The following is a 19,539-nucleotide window of genomic DNA, read 5'->3' as shown; positions in this document are numbered from 1 at the left end:
GTGCTAAGTACAGGATAGAAAGTAACTCATCTTTTCCTAATTATATTGTTATTTATGACCGAAGAATCTCACTAACCCTTTTGGCCATAAAGTTGCAATAGGAGTTTCTGTAGTTACTGTGCAGTTGATTATTGACCACGTTAATGTCCTCCTTAAAATCATTGCTTTCTAAGGTAGAAACCTGCATTTTGTAGATACAGTCCCATGTCTGTGTTGCTAGATACACAACTTTACCTTTAGGTGTTGAAATGTGTGCTTGCAACTGGCTTGCCAGTTAATGTAGGAAGCCTCATGTCTGAGCTTTTCATTATTTGCTCTTCTTCTATCAGTATTAATTTCACTGTTCTTTCAGGTCATTGCTAAAAATGTTATATATAGCTGTGATCTGTTCCTTGAAGACCCTGTTACGAGCACTGTGATAATTCTCCATTTACAGTTAAGGGCCCCGCAGTACTTTCTTAATGCTATGGTGGTGGTGTCATAAATGAGTAAACCACAAGAGACATTAGCTAGGATGGATAAATTCAAAGACTGAATTTCTTTTATCTCTGCATTTGAGTTAAAGCACGTTAGGGGGAGGTTGTATTGGGGAATACATACTGCTGATGATTGTATCATTTGTGTTTTGTGGCTTAATTGAGTGCTATATTTTCCAGAGCTGCCAGTGTCTCTTTGGTCAGTTTCAGTGTTGAAGACAAATGATTAATTCAAAACACCAGTAAAAAACAAACCAAACCAAACCCAAAAACCAAACAAAAGAAAAACCACCAAGCAAGATGCTTGTTTATGTTTGCTTCTGTGGCAGAAAAAGTACTGTAATGCTTGGGGTTTTTTTTCTTTCTTAACACATCCACTTCTTGGGTGCCTGTATAGGAGAATGGGGTGTCCTTCACTCTGTGTTTTTTCTTGCTCCTGTTTGTAGCTTTCACAACTTAGAGCTCAGGGTTGGCGGAAACAATAACTTGAGTTTGAGGCTGAGAGCCTATTTCCAAGTAGTAATCCAATAAATACACTTCTCTGCGGGTCACCATTTGATGCCTTTAGAGCCAGAATTAGTATCCTGTAGTTTTTTATTTTGTTAGTAAGCGCATCCTTTAGGGTCTGCTACTGTAGATCTTTGTGAGTGGTCTCAGTGAAGTTGTTACACAAGGTGGGCAGGAGGACTGTGGTAATGGTGTAGGAGAGAAAATGAAGAGAACAAAGATGTAAAGACTTTAAGGCCATAACGTATGAATTCCTCATGGAAAGACAAGATAAGGAACTTTTCTGGTGGGAAAGCTGCCTGGTGTTTGAAGAACATAGCAAAGAGGTTATAAATGCAGATAAAATGCAGATGAAACTGAGAAGGAGAGAGCTAAGCTGTAGGTTGGAGAATGTTCTTTGCTGTTGTGGCTATGGATATGAAAAAAAAAATACACCATCTAACTAGAGCAGACTTCCCAGCTGTTGTAAGATCCAGTGTGAAATGGTACCTGCTGTGATACTCAAGTTGCTGGCTTTGGGTGGATTTGATATTCAGGGACAGGGGAGTTGGGAGTGAGGGGGATCCCTCCAGGAAACCCGGGCATCCTGAGCGATCTCTGCCGCATGTCCCAGGTCTGGTCACTTTCTCCAGATTTGCAGAACCTCTTGTTCCCCTGATTTTCTATATAAACAAGCCTCTCTGCTAAAACTTGTCTACATCATTTTGCCAAGCGTAGAGGTTATTTTCTTTGATTGCAATAGCTTCTAAAATGCAGAATTATTACCTGTCCTGTTCCTCAGTGCCATCTGTGAATGTTGTTCTCTTGAGGCACAAAACATCTTGTATATGCAGGCTGTGTTACATTAATAAAGGGCCCCAATCCGTTTCTCTGCACGAAGACCTATAGAAAATGTGCCTTACCTGAGCCGCTGTAGAAGTGCAGTATACTAAGAGAATGTTTCATGTTCATGGTTGTTATGCAAGTGTGGTGGTAATTGCTTTATGCCTCTGGTGAGGTTCATGGGAACATGCCCCAGCTTGCAGCTTGGCCCCTACTCAGCTGTTCTCCTCTCTCTGCTGGTAGCCTGCTCAGAAACCCTGCTCAGGCTGCAGCCTTGGGCAGCAACTTACGGCACATTGGTGTTGTCTGCGTTATGGTAGTCAAACACGTAGTAGTGTGGTCTTAAATAGAAGTTTATCCTTAAATGAATTATCGTACCTGCATTTATTTTGGAATGCAAAAAAACTTGGCTGTGCTTAGAAGGTGGCCTATACTTTCCACAGCATCCTGCCTTACATTTGTCTCTATTCTAACCAGTGCACGGATTTCTGCATAGCACTCAGCATAAGCAAGTGTTTCTCCACACCTGTGCTCTTTGTCTCCCCATCCTCTGTCCTGTCCACATTTTATCTCCTTACGCCTGTATGTTGGTCCTGTACAGTGCAGGTCCTGGATTCCACTGAATTTCTGCATGTCCTGGGGAGCAAGATGCTAGAGGGTAGGAATAAATTGCATAGGAGTAAATTGCTGCTGGTCAGCTAGCTGGTGCTTTCTTATCTCTTAGTGAAGCAGTGACATCTGACAGTTGGACCATGAATAAAACACCCTGTTTGAATGTTAGATGAAGTATGTTTGGGTTTTCTTCCAAACAGTTTTTCTGAAAGAGAACTTCTGTTGTGGTATTTGAGCTCTGAGGAGCTGCCAGCTCTGTGCCAACGTGGAAGGGCATGTGGGGCTGGCTACGTGGCTGCAGACACTGCAGCAGGATCCAAACTTACCCATTGCACTGCAATGGAAAAGAGATGCAAAGTGCAAGCGCTTCTCACCCACTCATCCTTTTATGTTGGTGAATGTTGTGACCTTGGAAGAACTGCCTTTCGGGTCATCCTGGTTACTGGCACAAGCTAGGAGGTGCAAGTATTTTTTGATCCGTTGGGTGCTGTATTCTCGTGGGGACCTGGGCAGAATCCCATAGGGAGGGCTAGTTAGGGGGACTTGGCATTGGTTATCGTGTAACTTGTCACGACTTGCTCGTAGAGCCATTTTATCAGTAGTTGATCTGGGCAGCATCTGTTATTTCTGGTTTATGGGAGTAATTGTTTCTGGTTGTGTCCTTTAGTACAATATATGTTGTTACCACCTATAGAGGTTTGAAACAAGAGACATAAACCTATAGCCTGCTCTCTGTTGTACAGAAGATGTGGAAATGTCTTTCAGGTAGCTTTAGCATTGTATTTTGATTGTGAATTGATGAACTTTGCATTACCTCAGAGGCATCTTGTGTTAAAAGAAAAGTTAGTATTAAGTCTGACCTGTTTCAGAATGGTGAAATGATTTGCTGTAACTGGCTTTTCATGTGTGCTGGAAGCATTAGCTCATGGAGTGATTTTTGTGTGTGTGTGTGTATGTAAGAGATAATGTCTAGTTGAAGTTTAAGTAATACAGCAATGGCTACAGCAGACTGTACTCTATGGTTCCTGTCCTAATAGCACTAACTACTGCAGAGTCTAAGCTTGAGCATGATTTGTTAGTGTTTTATGTCTCCAGATAAGAGTAGTGCTCTCCTTAATGAGGAAGAGAGGAAATTACTTTTATTGATTCAGTTTATTCTTCAGCTTTTCATTATGCTTGTGTAAAAGATTTAGAAATCAATCAGATCAAACTTATGTGCTTAACTTCCATGAATTTTAAGACTGTTGCTTGGAATTGGGGTATCCTTGTCTGTAGTTTTCACTATATTTTTTTTGAGTTCTGATTCAGGACTTGAAGATAGATTGCTCCTAGGTTGTTCAGCTGCAAAAGGTTTTTGCTGAGCTATTACTTTTGGTCTGCCAGGCTTAGACTGAGGAGAAGAATCAAATGAGCTCTGCCCCGGCTAGTATGTCTGCATTTCTTTTTATGTTGGGAAACAATAACTTCACATATTAAACAGAAAAGGCCACTGGAAAGTCTGGTAAGAGAGGAAAGAAAAAGGTATTTTTTAGGATTCATTGCAGTTCAGTAACAGAAGAGAAAAAGCAACATAGTGCTCAAAAGGAAAAGAGTTTGATTAAAAAAAAAATCCGATTTTACGATAATATTTATTCTTTGTGTGGAAAAATAAAATATGAACCAAATCATGCCAATGATATGATTCATCTGGTTCTTTTTTCTTCCTCATTGCGTGTGGGCAGCTTCCAGTAATGTTAGTGGAAATTATGATGTATGAGGAATAATTTTATTTTAAAAGTAATCCCACTTTACTGCTGGGATCACTGGGGTCTTATGGGGACACAGCACTGAACCTGTGCACTACTAGCAGATTAGGGAATATCCTGAGTATTTTTGAGCGTAGCAGTGCTATGCATTTTTGGTCAGATGAAAGTATTTCATTGAGGAACAACATAGTTAAGAGAAAAGTGTGATGGCATTTTTGCACTTTGAGTGCTGTCAGTGGACTCTGTGTCAGATCTTCTCATCTCTGATGATCATGGATGAACCCTCCTCTTTACCCCCACTTCTCATTGCTCTCAATTTACTGGACTTAGATTTTTTTTTTAATTTTTTTTTTATGTAGTAAGTGACGCCCTCTAAAAACAAAGGGAATACAAAAATATGTTGTTGTATTGAAAACATACAAATGCTGGGGAATTCTTTTAATCTATTTGCTTCTGTCTCCTCCACCTCCTAATTGTCTAATTAAATAATTTTTAATAACAATTTTACATGGTTGGGACTACTTTTGGACTGATAGAGATCTTAGGTATACTTTTGCTGAAGAAAAACCAGTGATTTCATATCCTAGTTCTTTCTGAAGTTAAGATAATTGAAATTCGGCTTTTGCACAGGTATAGAATTGTGGGTTTTTACTTTTCTGTGGTGGACCCTTAAAATATTTTCTGGTACGATTGCAGAGGCCTGTGTAATGCATTTACCCCTGCTAACAATAGAGCTGCTTAACCACTTTTGTGGATCCCTTAGAAATTCCTCAGTGATCCCTTTGGTCTGTGGATCATTGATTGAAAATCACCAGAATCCAGAGGAGTTCAGGCTCACAGACCATTAGTCAGCATCTGTGTGTAACGAAAAAGCATTAAATAAGGTATCTTTCTTTCATAATGTGATTTCCATAGGTTTGACTTAGCTGCATAGGTGCTGGACATGTTTTTACATAGCATTTCCATGAGAATTTATGATGCCTCTCATAATATCTAGGGCATGCTATGGGTTCCCGGTTTTGGTTTTTATCAATCGGGAATCAGTTGTGAGGTGAACACTGGGCTCCACATGGAGCTGGATCCGTATGCCTTGTTTTGCCTGGGGGTTTCTGGCAATTCCATCTTGATGGCTATAATTAATCATAAATCTATTTTGCATTTGTTCTTCTGAGTTATTTTCTCAGAGAAATCCACGCACTTTAGTTGGTATGACCACAAAACCATGTCTGATTTAACTGAATGCTTTATATTAAACTGGGTGCTATTTTCTGGGAACTGCTAAGATGTACTGTGCCAATGTATGGTTAATTAACCAGTTGTATTGCTTATACCTGATTTGAAAAGCAGTACTGGTTTTCTTGTTAAGTAGGGCTTAAGGCTACAGATTATTTAAGTAACTCTTAGATGTTACAATAAGATTTAGTACCAGTGCTGTCTAATGTGACTTAAAATTATTCTTTAAAAGAAAACTTAATATAAATAGAAATAAAATTTTATTAACGTAATAAAAGTCGGATTCCTGCCTTTATTGCTGTTTCTGCCTGAGTTCCTGCCTTAATTTTTTTTTTTTTAACTTAAATTGCATAACTCCTTACTTCATATCCATAATACTATCTTAAGGCCCATATACATATTATTTCCAGGACACAATATTCCAATTCTACCTAGATTTTTGATGTTGCTTCAACCACATGAATTATATAACATCAGTGAAGATGAAGAATATATTTAATCAAATATTAGAATTTAGAGTTTACTAAAATACTGTTAAGGATTGCTTACATGAGAGACTCTTCAGAATCCTGGAAGTTAGCATCTAAATATAGAAGCTAAACACAGTGTTTAGAAGGTAACTTTCAGGTGAGCTAATGTTAATTGGCTTACTGTCTGTTTCAGCTTAGGTTTTGTCATTTTTTAAGGACTTGAAACTAAGCCTGAAAACAAGCCATTCTTGCTAGAGTGTCCAACCAAGTGTTGTATCGGTTTATTGGTCTAGCCAAATCGGTATAATTATACCAAATTACTACTAAACTTTCTGTGGTACAAGCCTTTAGATTTCAGTCCTGCTTTGAACTCAAGGGAGACTTTCATCTGCTTCATCAAATTCATTAAAAATTGATTGCTTAAATCTGATTCTAAATGCTAACATCCTTTATCTGTTCTTTCATTCCTTTATCTCCCACCACCACCACATGCACACACTTTCTTCCTCTGCCCCCCCCAACAGTGGGGAAAAATAGCTATAAATATGTATAGGGTCTTTAGGGGCTTAGGCTTCAGGGTTTTTTATGACTTCCTGGGTTTTTTCCCCAGTGTCTGTGCCTGTGCTTAATTAAGATATTCCTCATATCTGTCAAAGTAGGGTTTAATTGCTGTAAATCTTATGCTTCTTATTTTTGTTTTTGAACAGCTGTTACAATACATTTTTTATTATTATTTTATAGGCAAATTTAGAAAACAAACCAGTAAATGGCCGCAGACCAGAACTCATGGAATGCAGTATATGTGGTCATGGTGAAAAATACAGGGTGAAAACAAACCAAACAGTACCCATTGAAAATGTGCAGTCTAAGGAGAAAGAAAGAATGACAGGCTTAGAAGCAGAGAAGTGGACACATAACGAGAAGCCATCTTTTGGTGTCCATGTCAATGGAGATATCCATGGAACTGTGACAGGCAATGAACACTTGAAGAACGCTGAAGACAGTGAAAGAGCAGTCTCTCCCAGTCAGTTAGCTGAGCCAAAAAAATCATTTGCACAGACCATCAAAAATGGCATAAAAACCCTACATTATTCACCACCGGAAGCAGTTGCTTCGCTGAAAAAAGTATCCGTAGAGGAAAGAACAGATTTGACAAGCAACTCCCATATGCAATGGATGAAGGGTACCAATCTGAATACTATAGTAAACACTCTGACGACTGGTGTTGGCTGTGTTCTCCCAGAAAAACAAGGAAATGTTTTAATGAAAGAGGAAAACTGCACTTGCAGTATCTTTGAGGATTCTGATAAGTCAGTTTTGCAGACGGGTTCCATTTCAGATCTGCAAGAAAGCTTGTGTTGTCCTCCACTGCCTGAAGAGGAAGTACACATAGGGAAGGATGGCTTTAAAGTACTTAATGCAGAGACACAGCATGAGAATTCTTCACTCCAGCCGACTTTCTTGTCCCTGATTAAAAACAGAAATTTAACTGTAGAGCAGGTTGTAGCTATTGAAGCTTTAACACAGTTATCTGAAGCCCCTTTAGAAACAACTTCACCAGCTAAAACTGAAAGTACTGAATGTACAGAAGAAAAAACTTCCAACTTGCTCCATAGTTATAAAAGGGATATCTCATCCTCCTTCACATCTTCTGCATTAAAAGAAATCAAAGACACTTACTTACAGAATGAGCAACAGCTCTTGGCTCACTGTGCTCACTCGCAGAAGCAGCTCCCTAATAAGGCAGTGTTATACAATGGCCAAAGTTCAATTTCTGAATTGCATGATAAACCTGCCAGTCTGGCTGGTGAGATGTATAAATTACAGTTATCCTCAAGAGATACCAAAACTTTATCTGACTTAACATCTAATGCAAAATCATTTTCAGGATATACTACCAAGAAAAATTATACTCATGATCCAGTAACTCTTGCACAGTATTGCAATGCTTCATGTAATGTCCAGCAAACAAGTAACAACTTGGAAACTCTTGGTCAGTTAGAGCAAAAGCCAACCTGTAATGATTTGAACTTGGAAGCTAGTTCTTTGATTAAAGAAGGAGGAATTCACAGTCAGGATGAAGAGGATGTAGCTACACAACTAACTCAACTTGCAGCACTAATTGAATCAAACCAGACAAATCCAGGGCAGAAGAATGACATAAAGGCATCACTACTTAATCTAATATCACACGAGAGGCAGCCAAAATATAACCAAGATTTGTTGCAGAAAAAAGAATCTGTATTTTTTAGGCGCAATTATAGTTCCTTACTGTTAAAGCAAAAACAACCAACAAATAAAAAAGGAAATGCTGTACCATGGAAACCAAGACACAAAAAGAAGCCTCAAGAAGCACGCTATCAACAAAATAATCAAAACCAGCTAGAGCTGTTGTCATGCCAGCATAGCGAGTTACAGGACATTTGGATATCATCAAAACTGCACAAGCTTGGTCATACCATGCCACAGGACTCCAGAATAACTCCATCTGAAAAAAAATCTCCAAGAACCAAAGTACAGAGAGCACTGAATCAAAATACTTTAGCATCACAAGAAAAAACTAGATTATTTCTCCCGCAAACACAGATAAAATTCCATAGATGTTTACCTGAGGTACCGCAAGAGAAAAAAAAAGACAGGTTGTTTGGCTGCGAAGTGGTGAATGAGCAAATCAAAACAGCAGGCTCTGGTGACCCACTAGGCATTGATCCACTGAGAAATGAAGTTGTTGCACGTAACCAATATAGTGACGTGTCCTCCCGTAATCCTCTGTCTGTTTCACAGTTGAAAACAGCATCCTTATTGAACAGACCAAGTGAAAACCTACAGATGTTTACAGAAAAATGTAATTCTCAGGTACAGCAAACAGCGAATGTCAGTCAGATGCATTCTTTGCCTCAAACTTTTAATCAGTCTAACCTGAGAGCTAACGAAACACGTAGTGAAGACAAAACCTATATTCAGCAAGGTGCTGTCGAACAACAGGTAGATCCGAAGTTGCAGGTGCTGCCTGTTCCCTGTGGTGGGGCCCAGGTACCAGGTTCTGTTGAAGCTCTCAGGAATATGGAGTGTGCAGGCGAAGTGACCGTTCTGACATCAACCAGTTTGGGTGCTGACCACCCACAGAGCACAGGCGACTCAGGGTGTTCTCCAGCAAAAAACACACTCAGCAGTTTCCTTGAATCACCTATGAAGTTTCTTGATACCCCTACAAAAAATTTAATAGATACACCTACAAAAAAAGGACAATCTGAATTGCCAACTTGTGACTGTGTTGGTAAGTCTTTTTGCTAACTTTTGCCTGTACCTTTCAGATGGAGGTGTGCTCACGTTGCTTCCTTTAGTGTGAGGAAGTGTACTTGACACTTACTTAGCTGTTGCAAAAGGATCAGTGTTTTCGCCATTAGGAAAAGGAGGAAATTACTTTTTCCCTTTCTGTAACTTTTGCCTGGTGTTCTTCGGGCCTGCAAAGCACAGCAGAATTGAGTATTTTTGGTATTGCAACTGGCAGGTTTAAATTCTCTACTTAAATTTAAACCCAGGAGGAAAAGGAGTTTTTCTATTTGTTGTTTTGTCATTGCTGACTTGTGTTCTATGTGAATTTATCTGCGATATATCAGATTCTGATTTTTATGGTCTAGAACTAGTTTTTGCCTGAGATGGTCTAGGCAAAAATTTCCCAGTATATTGTCATTGTTGCCTAAATGCTGTTAGATAAGCAGCAGGGCATAGTTGTGGGTGGCCTTGTTACTGTCACTGTTGGTCCTCATGACCGATGTCAGTTTGCCTTGAAGAGTCCATGTCAAAGGCTACTAGACGCCTCTCGATGCAGTGAGGAGAGGTAAGGTGGAGTTCAGGTGAGAAGGCCACATCCATAATAATTTGCATTGCAGGAGGAGATGTCAGACCGAACTCAGTATTGAGGATTTTGCAAATACAGCTTGATTGATGGTGTTAGACATGCTGTGTTTTCAGACTACCAAAGCGCACAGATGGAAAAACAAGTCGGAGACTTAACAACAAATTGTACACAGGCAGATTGTTTCATCTTTGCTTTAATGTTCTGAATCAACAAAGTGCTAGTTAAGAGGCCTGGATTATGTTTTCTGTTCTGTAGTATATGACTATAAGTTAATTTTTTTCCCCCTCAATTCTCCTTTGTCTAAAATGAATTAATAATGTTTTCCTACCAACAAGGATATTGGGAAGATTACTTAGTCAATACATGCCAGCTCCTGTAATGAAAATTTATAAAGAATGCAAAATATTACTATAATTAGGATTACATTATAAGATAAAGAAAAAATACTAGCAGATTAATAGGAGGAAACAAGTATAAAATAACTTTGATGCTTCTGAGGAGAAAAATCTGTCATGCTCTTTATTCATTACATTTCAGGGACAAATTTTATGTATTGTAATTTAATTTGGAAGATATTTCTGTAAACCATTTCTAAGCTTACTTGTGATGGTGTAAATAAATTTTGTATGTGCCAACTTAGTTTTCTCAACCTGCTTACAGAGCAAATTATAGAGAAAGATGAAGGCCCATATTACACACACCTCGGGACAGGACCAAGTGTGGCTGCTGTGAGAGAAATAATGGAGAACAGGTGAGGAAAATTCAGCATTTAATGCTTACAGTATTTTTGACTGTCTAAACAGGAAAGAAAAGCTATGAGAAATCAGGTGCTATGTTTAGGTTTGTTTTTCTAAACTTTTTGCAGTACTCATTTGTAAAGTGTTTTCCTGTTCAGATGTGCATAAGGTGAGCACTAGCATTTCAATTCCAAACTGGTGTGTCTTTTCTGAGCTCTTGCAACTTTAGGGTTGAATTTCAAGTGCAGTGTGCTCTTAGGTGCTACTGAAGCCAATAGGAATGACAGAGACCAGCAGGTGACGGAATTAGGTTTTCTAACGTCCTACATGCAAAGAAGCTGTGGCAAGCTGGACAGAAAGGTCACATTAGTGACTAAGTGCACTAGGATTTACATGCAGATAACATTTTCTTCCCCAAATAATGTTTCCTTAGTGGCAGAAGATTGTTATCAGAAGAGAGATGTCGAAAATCACTCTTGCAAATAGAATTTTAAATTTAAACATATTTTTTACATTATAAATATTTTGGTTTTCTTCTGTTCTCAGTAAAGTAAAAATAAATGTTACTCTTGTTTTATTGAAAATGTTTCCTGTTTTAAAGTGGTCTACAGCAGTTTGTTTTACTCGTGAACTTTTTTTAATGCAGGTATGGAGCAAAAGGAAGCGCTGTAAGAATAGAGGTAGTGGTTTATACAGGAAAGGAAGGAAAAAGCTCTCAGGGGTGTCCAATTGCCAAGTGGGTAAGTTTTTATGTTACAGCAGTAAAATAGTTTTGTCTGGCTTTTAAATATCAAATGATGTGTAGTCCTTGAGCTTAAATATAATCTGATCTATAATGAAGATCTGGTTCTTCATTTAATTGATCTACAAGTCTGCCTGAATGATGAAGCTAAGGAAAACAATGTTTTTTAGTGTTTATTTAGGATGTGGTGCTATATGTTATGCTGTGGTTTGAATGAGTGTGAAAGAGAGGTGCTTAATAGAGCTAGCAGAGATGACCAAATCAAGGGTAAGAAGACCCTGACAGTGTCCGAAAGTTGGAGTGTCTAGTGAAATATATTATTGGGAAGTGTGAAAGAGAGAAAAGAAGGGATGGTTGCTTGGGAGAGTTGGAAAACTATCTAGTAACATTTTTTAAAACCCTTGTCAGTTGTATGAGCACCTGAAGAAAAGAGAGTGTGATGGATGAGGAAGTTCAGTCTCATATGCCATGGAGTTCATTACTATTTTTGAGGAACTGAACTCAGTATTTGGAAATGTAAATGTTATGGTGATAGTTTTCACCAAAGTCTTGTCTCACATTGCTTCATAGGAGCCAGGAAATGAGGTAACAGACACAAGCTCCAGGAGAGAGCTTGGAAAGAATTGATTGTCCTTAATCTTTGCTGAAACCACCGAGGGAGGTAAAAAGTAGACTGGAAATCTTGTAAACTGAGTTTTGGAAAATAATAAAAGAACTTGGTTGTTAAAAGAAAAAAATTTATTGCTGTATTTAGGAATTTCAGACTTGATTGAAAAAATTAAGAAGATAATTGTACAGTTGGTAGACTAGCATTTGTAACTGCGTAACAAAAATAAGGTTATTACATATTGTACGTGAATGGTATTGCATGCTAAACATTTACTGCTTATGTTTGGAACAGTCAAAATGTGTTTTTCATACTCAATACATAAACTATTTTTCAGAAAGGAATCACATATGTGCATGTTGCTTCAGATAATATTTAATAACAAATCAGCATCCAAGAAAAAAAGATGGTAAAACTAAATTCATAAACAACTGACCCAAAAAGAATGAAATTATTTTTCTGAGTGTTTCAACTAAATAAAACACTCAGTTTTAACAGAGGACAGGAGTTAAAAATTCTTACCTTAGAAATAGTTGTGAACAGTTGAAAGGAAGAAGGCATTTAAAACTAACTCTTCACCTTGATTCTTCTGTTGCCAATATCAACATACTGTCTCTTATGTAAAACAGAAATTATAGATTTTATTGTGTATCTGCATGGCTGTAGGTGTCCAACACGTGTGTACAATATGACAGTCAGAAAGCACTTGGATGCATACAGAAAAGGCTGTTGTAAGGTACGGGGACCTGCTCTCCAGTTAGTTAGATTTTCACATTTCTGTATGTAAAGTGTTTGTGAGAGTAAGCTTTTATGTTCATTTAACTTAAGTTCCAATCTTGTTTTATGCAGCAGTGACTTTTTTTGTGTACGAGTTCAGACCTAAAGAGGATGAATGCTTTTCCAAGTCTGCTAACTGTTACTGTGTGACTGTTCAATACAAGAGAGGGAAGGAAATCGCTGAAAGCTCCTCTGTAGAACTGTTTCATCCTGTATAAAATCCACATTTTGGGGTTGGTATTCTTAATGTGTTGCATTAACTTCTCATTGGCAATGCTAATTTTAATTCTTATAACGGAGCATATTTGGTGTTTGGCTATGACCAAAGAAACATAATTGTGAAATTTGTTTAAAAGCATATGGAAAAAGTTTGCTGTGCTCTCTGATAATTGCAGTCACAAGGTTCTGTCAGCTGCACAGAGACTTTCACTTACTCATTTACAGTGTGCTTTGGGACAAACTCATTTCTGCTTTGCAGATGGACAAGCTATTGCTCCTAGGGCTCCTGAGAGACTTGCTGGTGAGAGCACCACGATGGAGCTCTGCTGAAGCAAATATGATAAGAAAATATTGAATGTATCTGTTGATCCTATTGAACTATTTTTCCCCAATTAATTTTCCCTATTTCCACTAGATAATTTTGTCTTATTGGATCATTAGAAACATTTTAAGATTAAAGGAGGCTTTCTAAAATACCTGTGTCCATATATTCTTCTGTTAGTGACTGCATTTCATAATATTGATTCTCTCCTAAATTGTTTTCGCTTAAGTGGCTCCAAACATGTGCCTGGTGTGTTAAACATCTACTGAGACAGACTCCTTTCCCCAAAAGGAGCTGATGTTTTCTTCCTTAGATTTCAGGTTACCATAAACTTGCAGAATCTTTTCTCTTTCAGTCTTCTTTTGAGAAGAAATAAACATCTGTCTCTTCTGTATTTTTTTGATGTATTATATTTTAGGGTGATACTTAGTCCCTCTGGATGTGGACAAGAATGCTCGTATTAGTTGAATGTAAATATTATCAGTAAATACTGCCTAGGGTTTGAAACCTTATGATAGTTGTGTGTGTAAGCATAAGTTAAAGGAAAAAAAAACCTCTGAAGTACTGAAATTACTGGTCTGTCATTCTTAGTAGCCCGTTCATATAATAAAAAGTTTCATGTTACTGTGCATCCCCTATAACCAGCCAGTGATAAGTAACTTGACTCATATTCATCCCATTGTTTTATCAGTGCTTTAGCTGATAATGGATGTGTTGTGGGGGTTTTTTTCTGCTCTCAGTGTGTCTGATGGTAAATTACAGTTACCTCAATTTATGTGAAGTGGTTTATGAATTTGTTAGTTGTTCATGAGTAACTCACTGTAGGCATCATCCTGCTGCACTGAAGTCAGACACATATGTCACTGACCTCAGAGGAGGTCAGCTTCAGGTCTTAATGTTTTCTGGGTTAAACCCATTTCCTACAGGTTCCTTTTCCTGGTTTCAGTGGACGTTGCCTTGGATCAACTAAGCTATCATTGCTATCTGTTGTCTTTATTCAGAGTTGCAATGTAATTTTTAAGGCTCCAGTTCTAATAAAGACAAGAGATAAGAAGCGATAAAAACGGCCAGGTCAGGGCGGAGGTCCTTCTTGCTAATAGCCTGTCTCCAGTGCTGACTGATAGCAGAAAGGTGTAAGAGCAGGGCAGTTGCCTCCCAGAAGACTCACTCAGTTTCCAGTAATTCATAGCTCTGTGGTTCCCTGAGCTGGTGTCTTTGTGTTCAGTTGCCTTTCATAAATGTTGTCATCTTTATTTGTCCTTTTCCGTCCTGTTATCTTATGCTAGGAGTTAAAATGCTGGCATAATGTTGTTTTCAGCCTTGTGCTCTACTGCCAGTAATTCCTAACAGTTGTTTTTGCTTTTTCTCCATTGCAGAGCAGTGTTTTGGCATTTTCATAGCGCTTTCTATCATTATGCCAGATTCTCATTCCTGCATGGTAATGGCCAACTCAGAGTCCATCTCTATCTAAAAATAGAATTGTTTTCACCATGTGCATTAAACATCCACATCTACAGTGAATTTTATCTGCCACTTTACTGCCTGCTCAGCAGTATGAACTCCTCCTTCATTTGTTTGCAGATTGTGCTTGTCTTCACTACTCTGAATTGCTTAGTGTCATCAACTAATGTTGTCATCCTTTTATTACCCTTAACAAACATGCTGAAGAGCACAAGCTTGAACACAGTTCTACAGAGCTCCCATTGGAGACATACCAGCCTTTGTTTTGTGTCTTTTCACCAATTATTCATGTGTGGTCTTTTGGTTTGTCCCAAGACACATTAGGGTTTTTTCAAAAGCCTTTACTAAGGGACCTTACTGAATGGCTTTTGGATATCTAGAAAGACCTGCCGTATGACTGAGCTGTGACTTCACTTCAGAAAAGTTTATTTGACTTCTCCCTGTGCATCACACTTTCCTGTGTAATCACTGCTTTGCCCCACACAGATACCAGGCTAATGCGATCACTGAATCAACATTTCTTCTAGGGTCTTTTCACAAAGTGGTATACTCTTGGTAATCTTCAGGCCCTCTGGTATTAATGTATTATAAATCAAGACAATGCACATCACATTTAATACTTCATTTGTTTCATCCTTGAGTTTCTCTGGTGGATATCATCTGAACTTGGCAAATTGCTACTGTTTGGTGGGGGGGATGGTGGTTTGGTTTTGGTTTTTTTGTTGCTGTTGTCCTATAACCACTTTTGTCAGGGCTTTAACTTCAGAAAAAAATTGTTGGCTGACCCCTGTGAAGAAGGTTTCTGACATAGGAATCTTTCCAAACTTCTTGTTTGTGAACACAGCAGAAGCAGGGTTTGCATCTTGATCCTTATCTTCTCTGAGTGCCTTTTTTTGTTTGTTTGTTTTTTAAACACTTGGATGATCTGTTGACCCTTGGATTCAGTTAGCCTGCTGGTGACCCTAATTTGTTTGAAAAGACAGTATTATGGAGCTTTTATGCCTTTTGCAAGTAGTTTTTCAAACTCTTTCACTTCTGTACTGTCTGCCTTTTTTGAGTTTTATATTTATAACTTGGCAGATCTTTGTTATCTTTTCTGTAGTGTTGGTTGTATATTAGTAGGATATATACATAATTAAAAAAAGGGGTGCATTAAAAAGGGATAAAAACCCCAATTACAAATACTTTAAAAATATAGTTAAATTTGAAATTACAGTCCTGTACAGACCTGAACCTAACATTAGCCACTGAAATTAATCAATTTTTAAAAAGTAATGCTTAGATAACCCACTGTTATAACCAAGATTTTATAGATCATTGAACTGATAGGAATTTGTAGCTAAATGCCAGAAACTACAATTTGTTGAGTGCTGAATGAGCCTTAATAACAATAGATTCTTCTGCAGATGCAGATATGATTTTTTTTAGTTTGCTAGTTTAGCTTGAGTTGAGAAAGTGATTGAAGTTGGGAATTGAAACAGCAAGAAAACTGAGAAGTTACTCCAGCTTCTAGGCTCTCTACGTCTAAGTTATTGTTAGTATTAGAAGAAATGTGTAATTTATTAAAGAAAATGAACTGACGAATGAGCAAGTTACTTTGCTCTGCAGTGGGTGATCATTACTAATCAACCAAGCTGTCAGAGGACCACTTTATCAGGAAGTCAGGCACCTGTAAGCAGATGCTCTGATGCTTATTTTCTGTATCCCACTTGGCAGTGAAATGGTCAGGAGGTCTGGTGCGGCACTGCTAGCTAGGAGCTAGTGAAGTTGTGCTATTTGGAACATGATAGAGTGGGAAATTTTTGAAATATATTTGAAAAGGGCTTTAAAGTAAATTCTCCTGGACTGACTGTCCCCTGGCCACAGGTTTAAGTAGAACGTGCAGCTCCATTCTGCTTTAAACAGCTTACTGTACTTCAAGATTTTATTTCATTTATTAAACCATCTCTATGATTAAATGATGTTCTCCATAGGAGAAGTCTGGAAGGAAATTAATTTTGGCACATGGAGAGGGTGGTTGGTGGACGTTTTGTTCACCTTTTTGGACAACGTTGTATTAGAGCATCAATTCCTTGCTGTAATGTTGTAATACACTAAGTTAGTGTGTGTAGCAGGTACTACAGCTGTGCAGGCACTATTTTCACTGTTTGCTAGGAGGCACACCTGCTAAATACAGAGTTAGAGGAGTTTATGTTGGATGAAAATGTTTGTTACATTATCCAAAGTAAAGCCGTTCTTTGTTAAGTGCTGCAATGCTTTGAGATTCAAAATTATTAGAAACTTTTACATGGTTTCTGAAGTAAATAAAAGTTTAATATTGTTTAATATGAAGAACTACGCAAATATTTTAATAGAGTAAACATGAAACAAAAAGCTATGTTAAGGTAAGCAAAGTTGAGTATTATAAAAGAGCAAGCATTTAAGTTGCTATTACCACTACCTTAATTTAAAAAAATGGGATATCTGAACAAACTGAGAGAGTAGATTCTTATTGTAATCCGTATCATACAAAGTGCAGCGTACCATTGCCTGCAATATAACAGAAGGAGAAGTTTGGGGGAGTAAGGAGGGTAAGAGAGCACTGGGAATTGACTTGAATTTTGTCCTCATTTCTGCAGTATTGGTTGCATGATTATAGAATAGTCACTTAACCTATATGTTCTGCAGTTTGCTTATTTGTAAATGGTACAATACCACTTCCAGTAGCAACTTGAAAAAGGTGTTTGCAGATAACTGGAGATATCCCATTTCAGTGGTATTCCTGTAAAAATATCTAAGTAACTTCATAGTATTGTGATTGACAGTAACTGTTCTGTGCTAAGTCTTTTGTTGTAGTCTGCTAGTACTCGAGAAGAGATAATTTAGGGAAGTGGAACTTATTCCAGTTTTAATATCTCTTAGACATGCTGAGAATAAAAGGATATAACATTTTCCAGTAAGAAAAGTTTAATGTTTTTTGATGTGTGCATAGGGGTGAATTAGGAAAAAGGAGGGCAGTCTGACTTAAGCAGCAAACAAGAACATTTATTTCTCCTGCTGTCTGTTACACAGCATCACCTGGTAGAACAGCAGCAGGTTTTAACAGCACTGTGCTCTCACTTGCGCTGGTGTAGATTATTATGGAATTGTAGCTTAGCAGAGAATCTCGTCCTGTGTAGAAAGGACTCCATACACGGACTTTGTGCAGAGACAAAATCTGCAGGTTGGAAAACTTGGAACCAAACTGTTCTAAATGAGTTGCTTATTTCCTGAAATTACAGTGAACAGCTAAGCTATGTTCTAATTTTAAAATCAACTACCAATACCCTGCAAAGGAGACATAGTGATTTTACTGAAGAAATTCAGAATGGGCTGGAAGGAGTATCACAGTGGAACCACATGGAGATGAAATAAACCTAAAAAGGACCTTTTTGTTGGTTCCATTATTTTTTTCATCCAGTAATTTATAGCAGTGTATTTAACTCGCAATTAAAATTTTGTACTATTTGCTAGTGGTGTCTGGTTTATATCATGTTAAAGTTAACACAACTATTCTGGTGATCCTAAATTGGAAAGTAATTTCTCATCCATGTGGTAATTCAGCATCTGGTATGCTGAGCTTCTGCAGTCTGACTCTTAGCTACTTACATAAGTCATGTACGTGCTAATTTAGATAGACTGGCTTATGTTTAAGGACACCAAGTAATTTTTATTCACAGTGTACTTATTCCTTGTTCTAGAGCTCCTGCCAAAGGTTGACACAGTTGCTTCAACAATCTAAAAGAAATAATTCAAGTAAGTAGAACTCAAGCATTTGGACAGCTGAAGCAGGTTTTATGGATAGCATGACTTTACTGATGCTGTTCAGTACATTCTGAAATGATTTGAAAAAAGTGGGAGACACTGAGGTGACAAACTGCTGATGATACAAAGTTGTTCAGGATAATGAAGAGAAGGGACAGATATCGTGAAGAGCAGGAAGGACTTGTCATCCAGAACGAATGGCCACTAAAATGATAGATAAAACTCACTTGATAAATATAAAGTTACACAAAAAGCAGAGTGTTGTAGTTTCATATAGACAGTGATGGATGCGAGGTTTAGTGTTACTGCTTGGGATAATAGTTCATTAGACATCAGCTTCAGTGTTCAGTAGTGATGAAAACAGCAAAAGAACCTGGTGAGAATTACTGGGGAGGAATAAAGAAAACATGAAACATAATTATGCCTCTGTGAGAAAGTATGCTGCACCCCAGTCTTGAATACTGTCTGCAGTTCTGGTCCTCCAACTCAAGAAAGTGCAGCAGAACTGGGAAAGACACGTAGTGATACAGACGCATTAGCCTGGCAGAGAGGGAAGGGAAGGAAGCAGGGTTCTCTAAAGTCTTCAGTGGCATGGAGAGCTGAATAGCAATCTATTATTCAGTCTCATCCTATATCAAAGCTAGAGGGCACTAGCAGGGGGTGAGCTCAGCATGAAGAAAAGGTAATGTTTTTTCTTTCACGTAGTCTGGAATTAAGCTTTGCCCAGGAATGTAGTGGATGGTAAAACACTGCATAGGTTTAGAATTGAGTGGACAAATGCACAGAAGGCAAATCCCTCAAAAGCTGAGAGAGCTACCATGGACTTCTGGAGGGCAGACTTTGACCTATTCAGGACACTGGTTGAGAGAGTCCCTTGGGAGACAGTCCTGAAGGGCAAAGGGGTCCAGGAAGGCTCGGCATTCTTCAAGAAGGAAGTCTTAAAGATGCAGGAGCAGGCTGTCCCCATGTGCCATAAGACGAACCAGCAGAGAAGGTGACTGGCCTGGCTGAACAGGGAGCTTTTGCTGGGACTTGGGGAGGAAAAAAAGAAGAGTTTACCACTTTTGGAAGAAGGGGCAGGCAGCTTGAGAAGAGTACAGGGATCTCATCAAGTCATGCAGAGAGAAAATCGGAAAGGCAAAAGCCCAGCTAGAACTCAATCTG

General features: G+C 38.3%; 1 protein-coding gene across 8 annotated transcripts in view; it reads left to right on the top strand.

Moving 5' to 3' along the window:
- TET1 (tet methylcytosine dioxygenase 1) overlaps window positions 1–19,539 on the top strand; it is an 83,076-nt gene that overhangs the window by 26,274 nt on the left and 37,263 nt on the right. For all 8 annotated transcript variants that reach the window (XR_012044000.1, XM_072871526.1, XM_072871524.1 and 5 more), the window contains 3 exons: window positions 6,607–9,142; window positions 10,388–10,478; window positions 11,111–11,204. Coding sequence is in view for 7 of the 8 variants with exons in the window: in XM_072871526.1 (XP_072727627.1) it covers window positions 6,607–9,142; window positions 10,388–10,478; window positions 11,111–11,204 (2,721 nt within the window). In the remaining variant the exon portion in view is untranslated. The remainder of the gene's footprint in view (window positions 1–6,606; window positions 9,143–10,387; window positions 10,479–11,110; window positions 11,205–19,539) is intronic.

This window comes from Ciconia boyciana, chromosome 8, assembly GCF_034638445.1.
Source record: "Ciconia boyciana chromosome 8, ASM3463844v1, whole genome shotgun sequence".
NCBI classification, from domain to species: domain Eukaryota; kingdom Metazoa; phylum Chordata; class Aves; order Ciconiiformes; family Ciconiidae; genus Ciconia; species Ciconia boyciana.
This window is presented reverse-complemented; position numbering and strand designations above follow the sequence as displayed.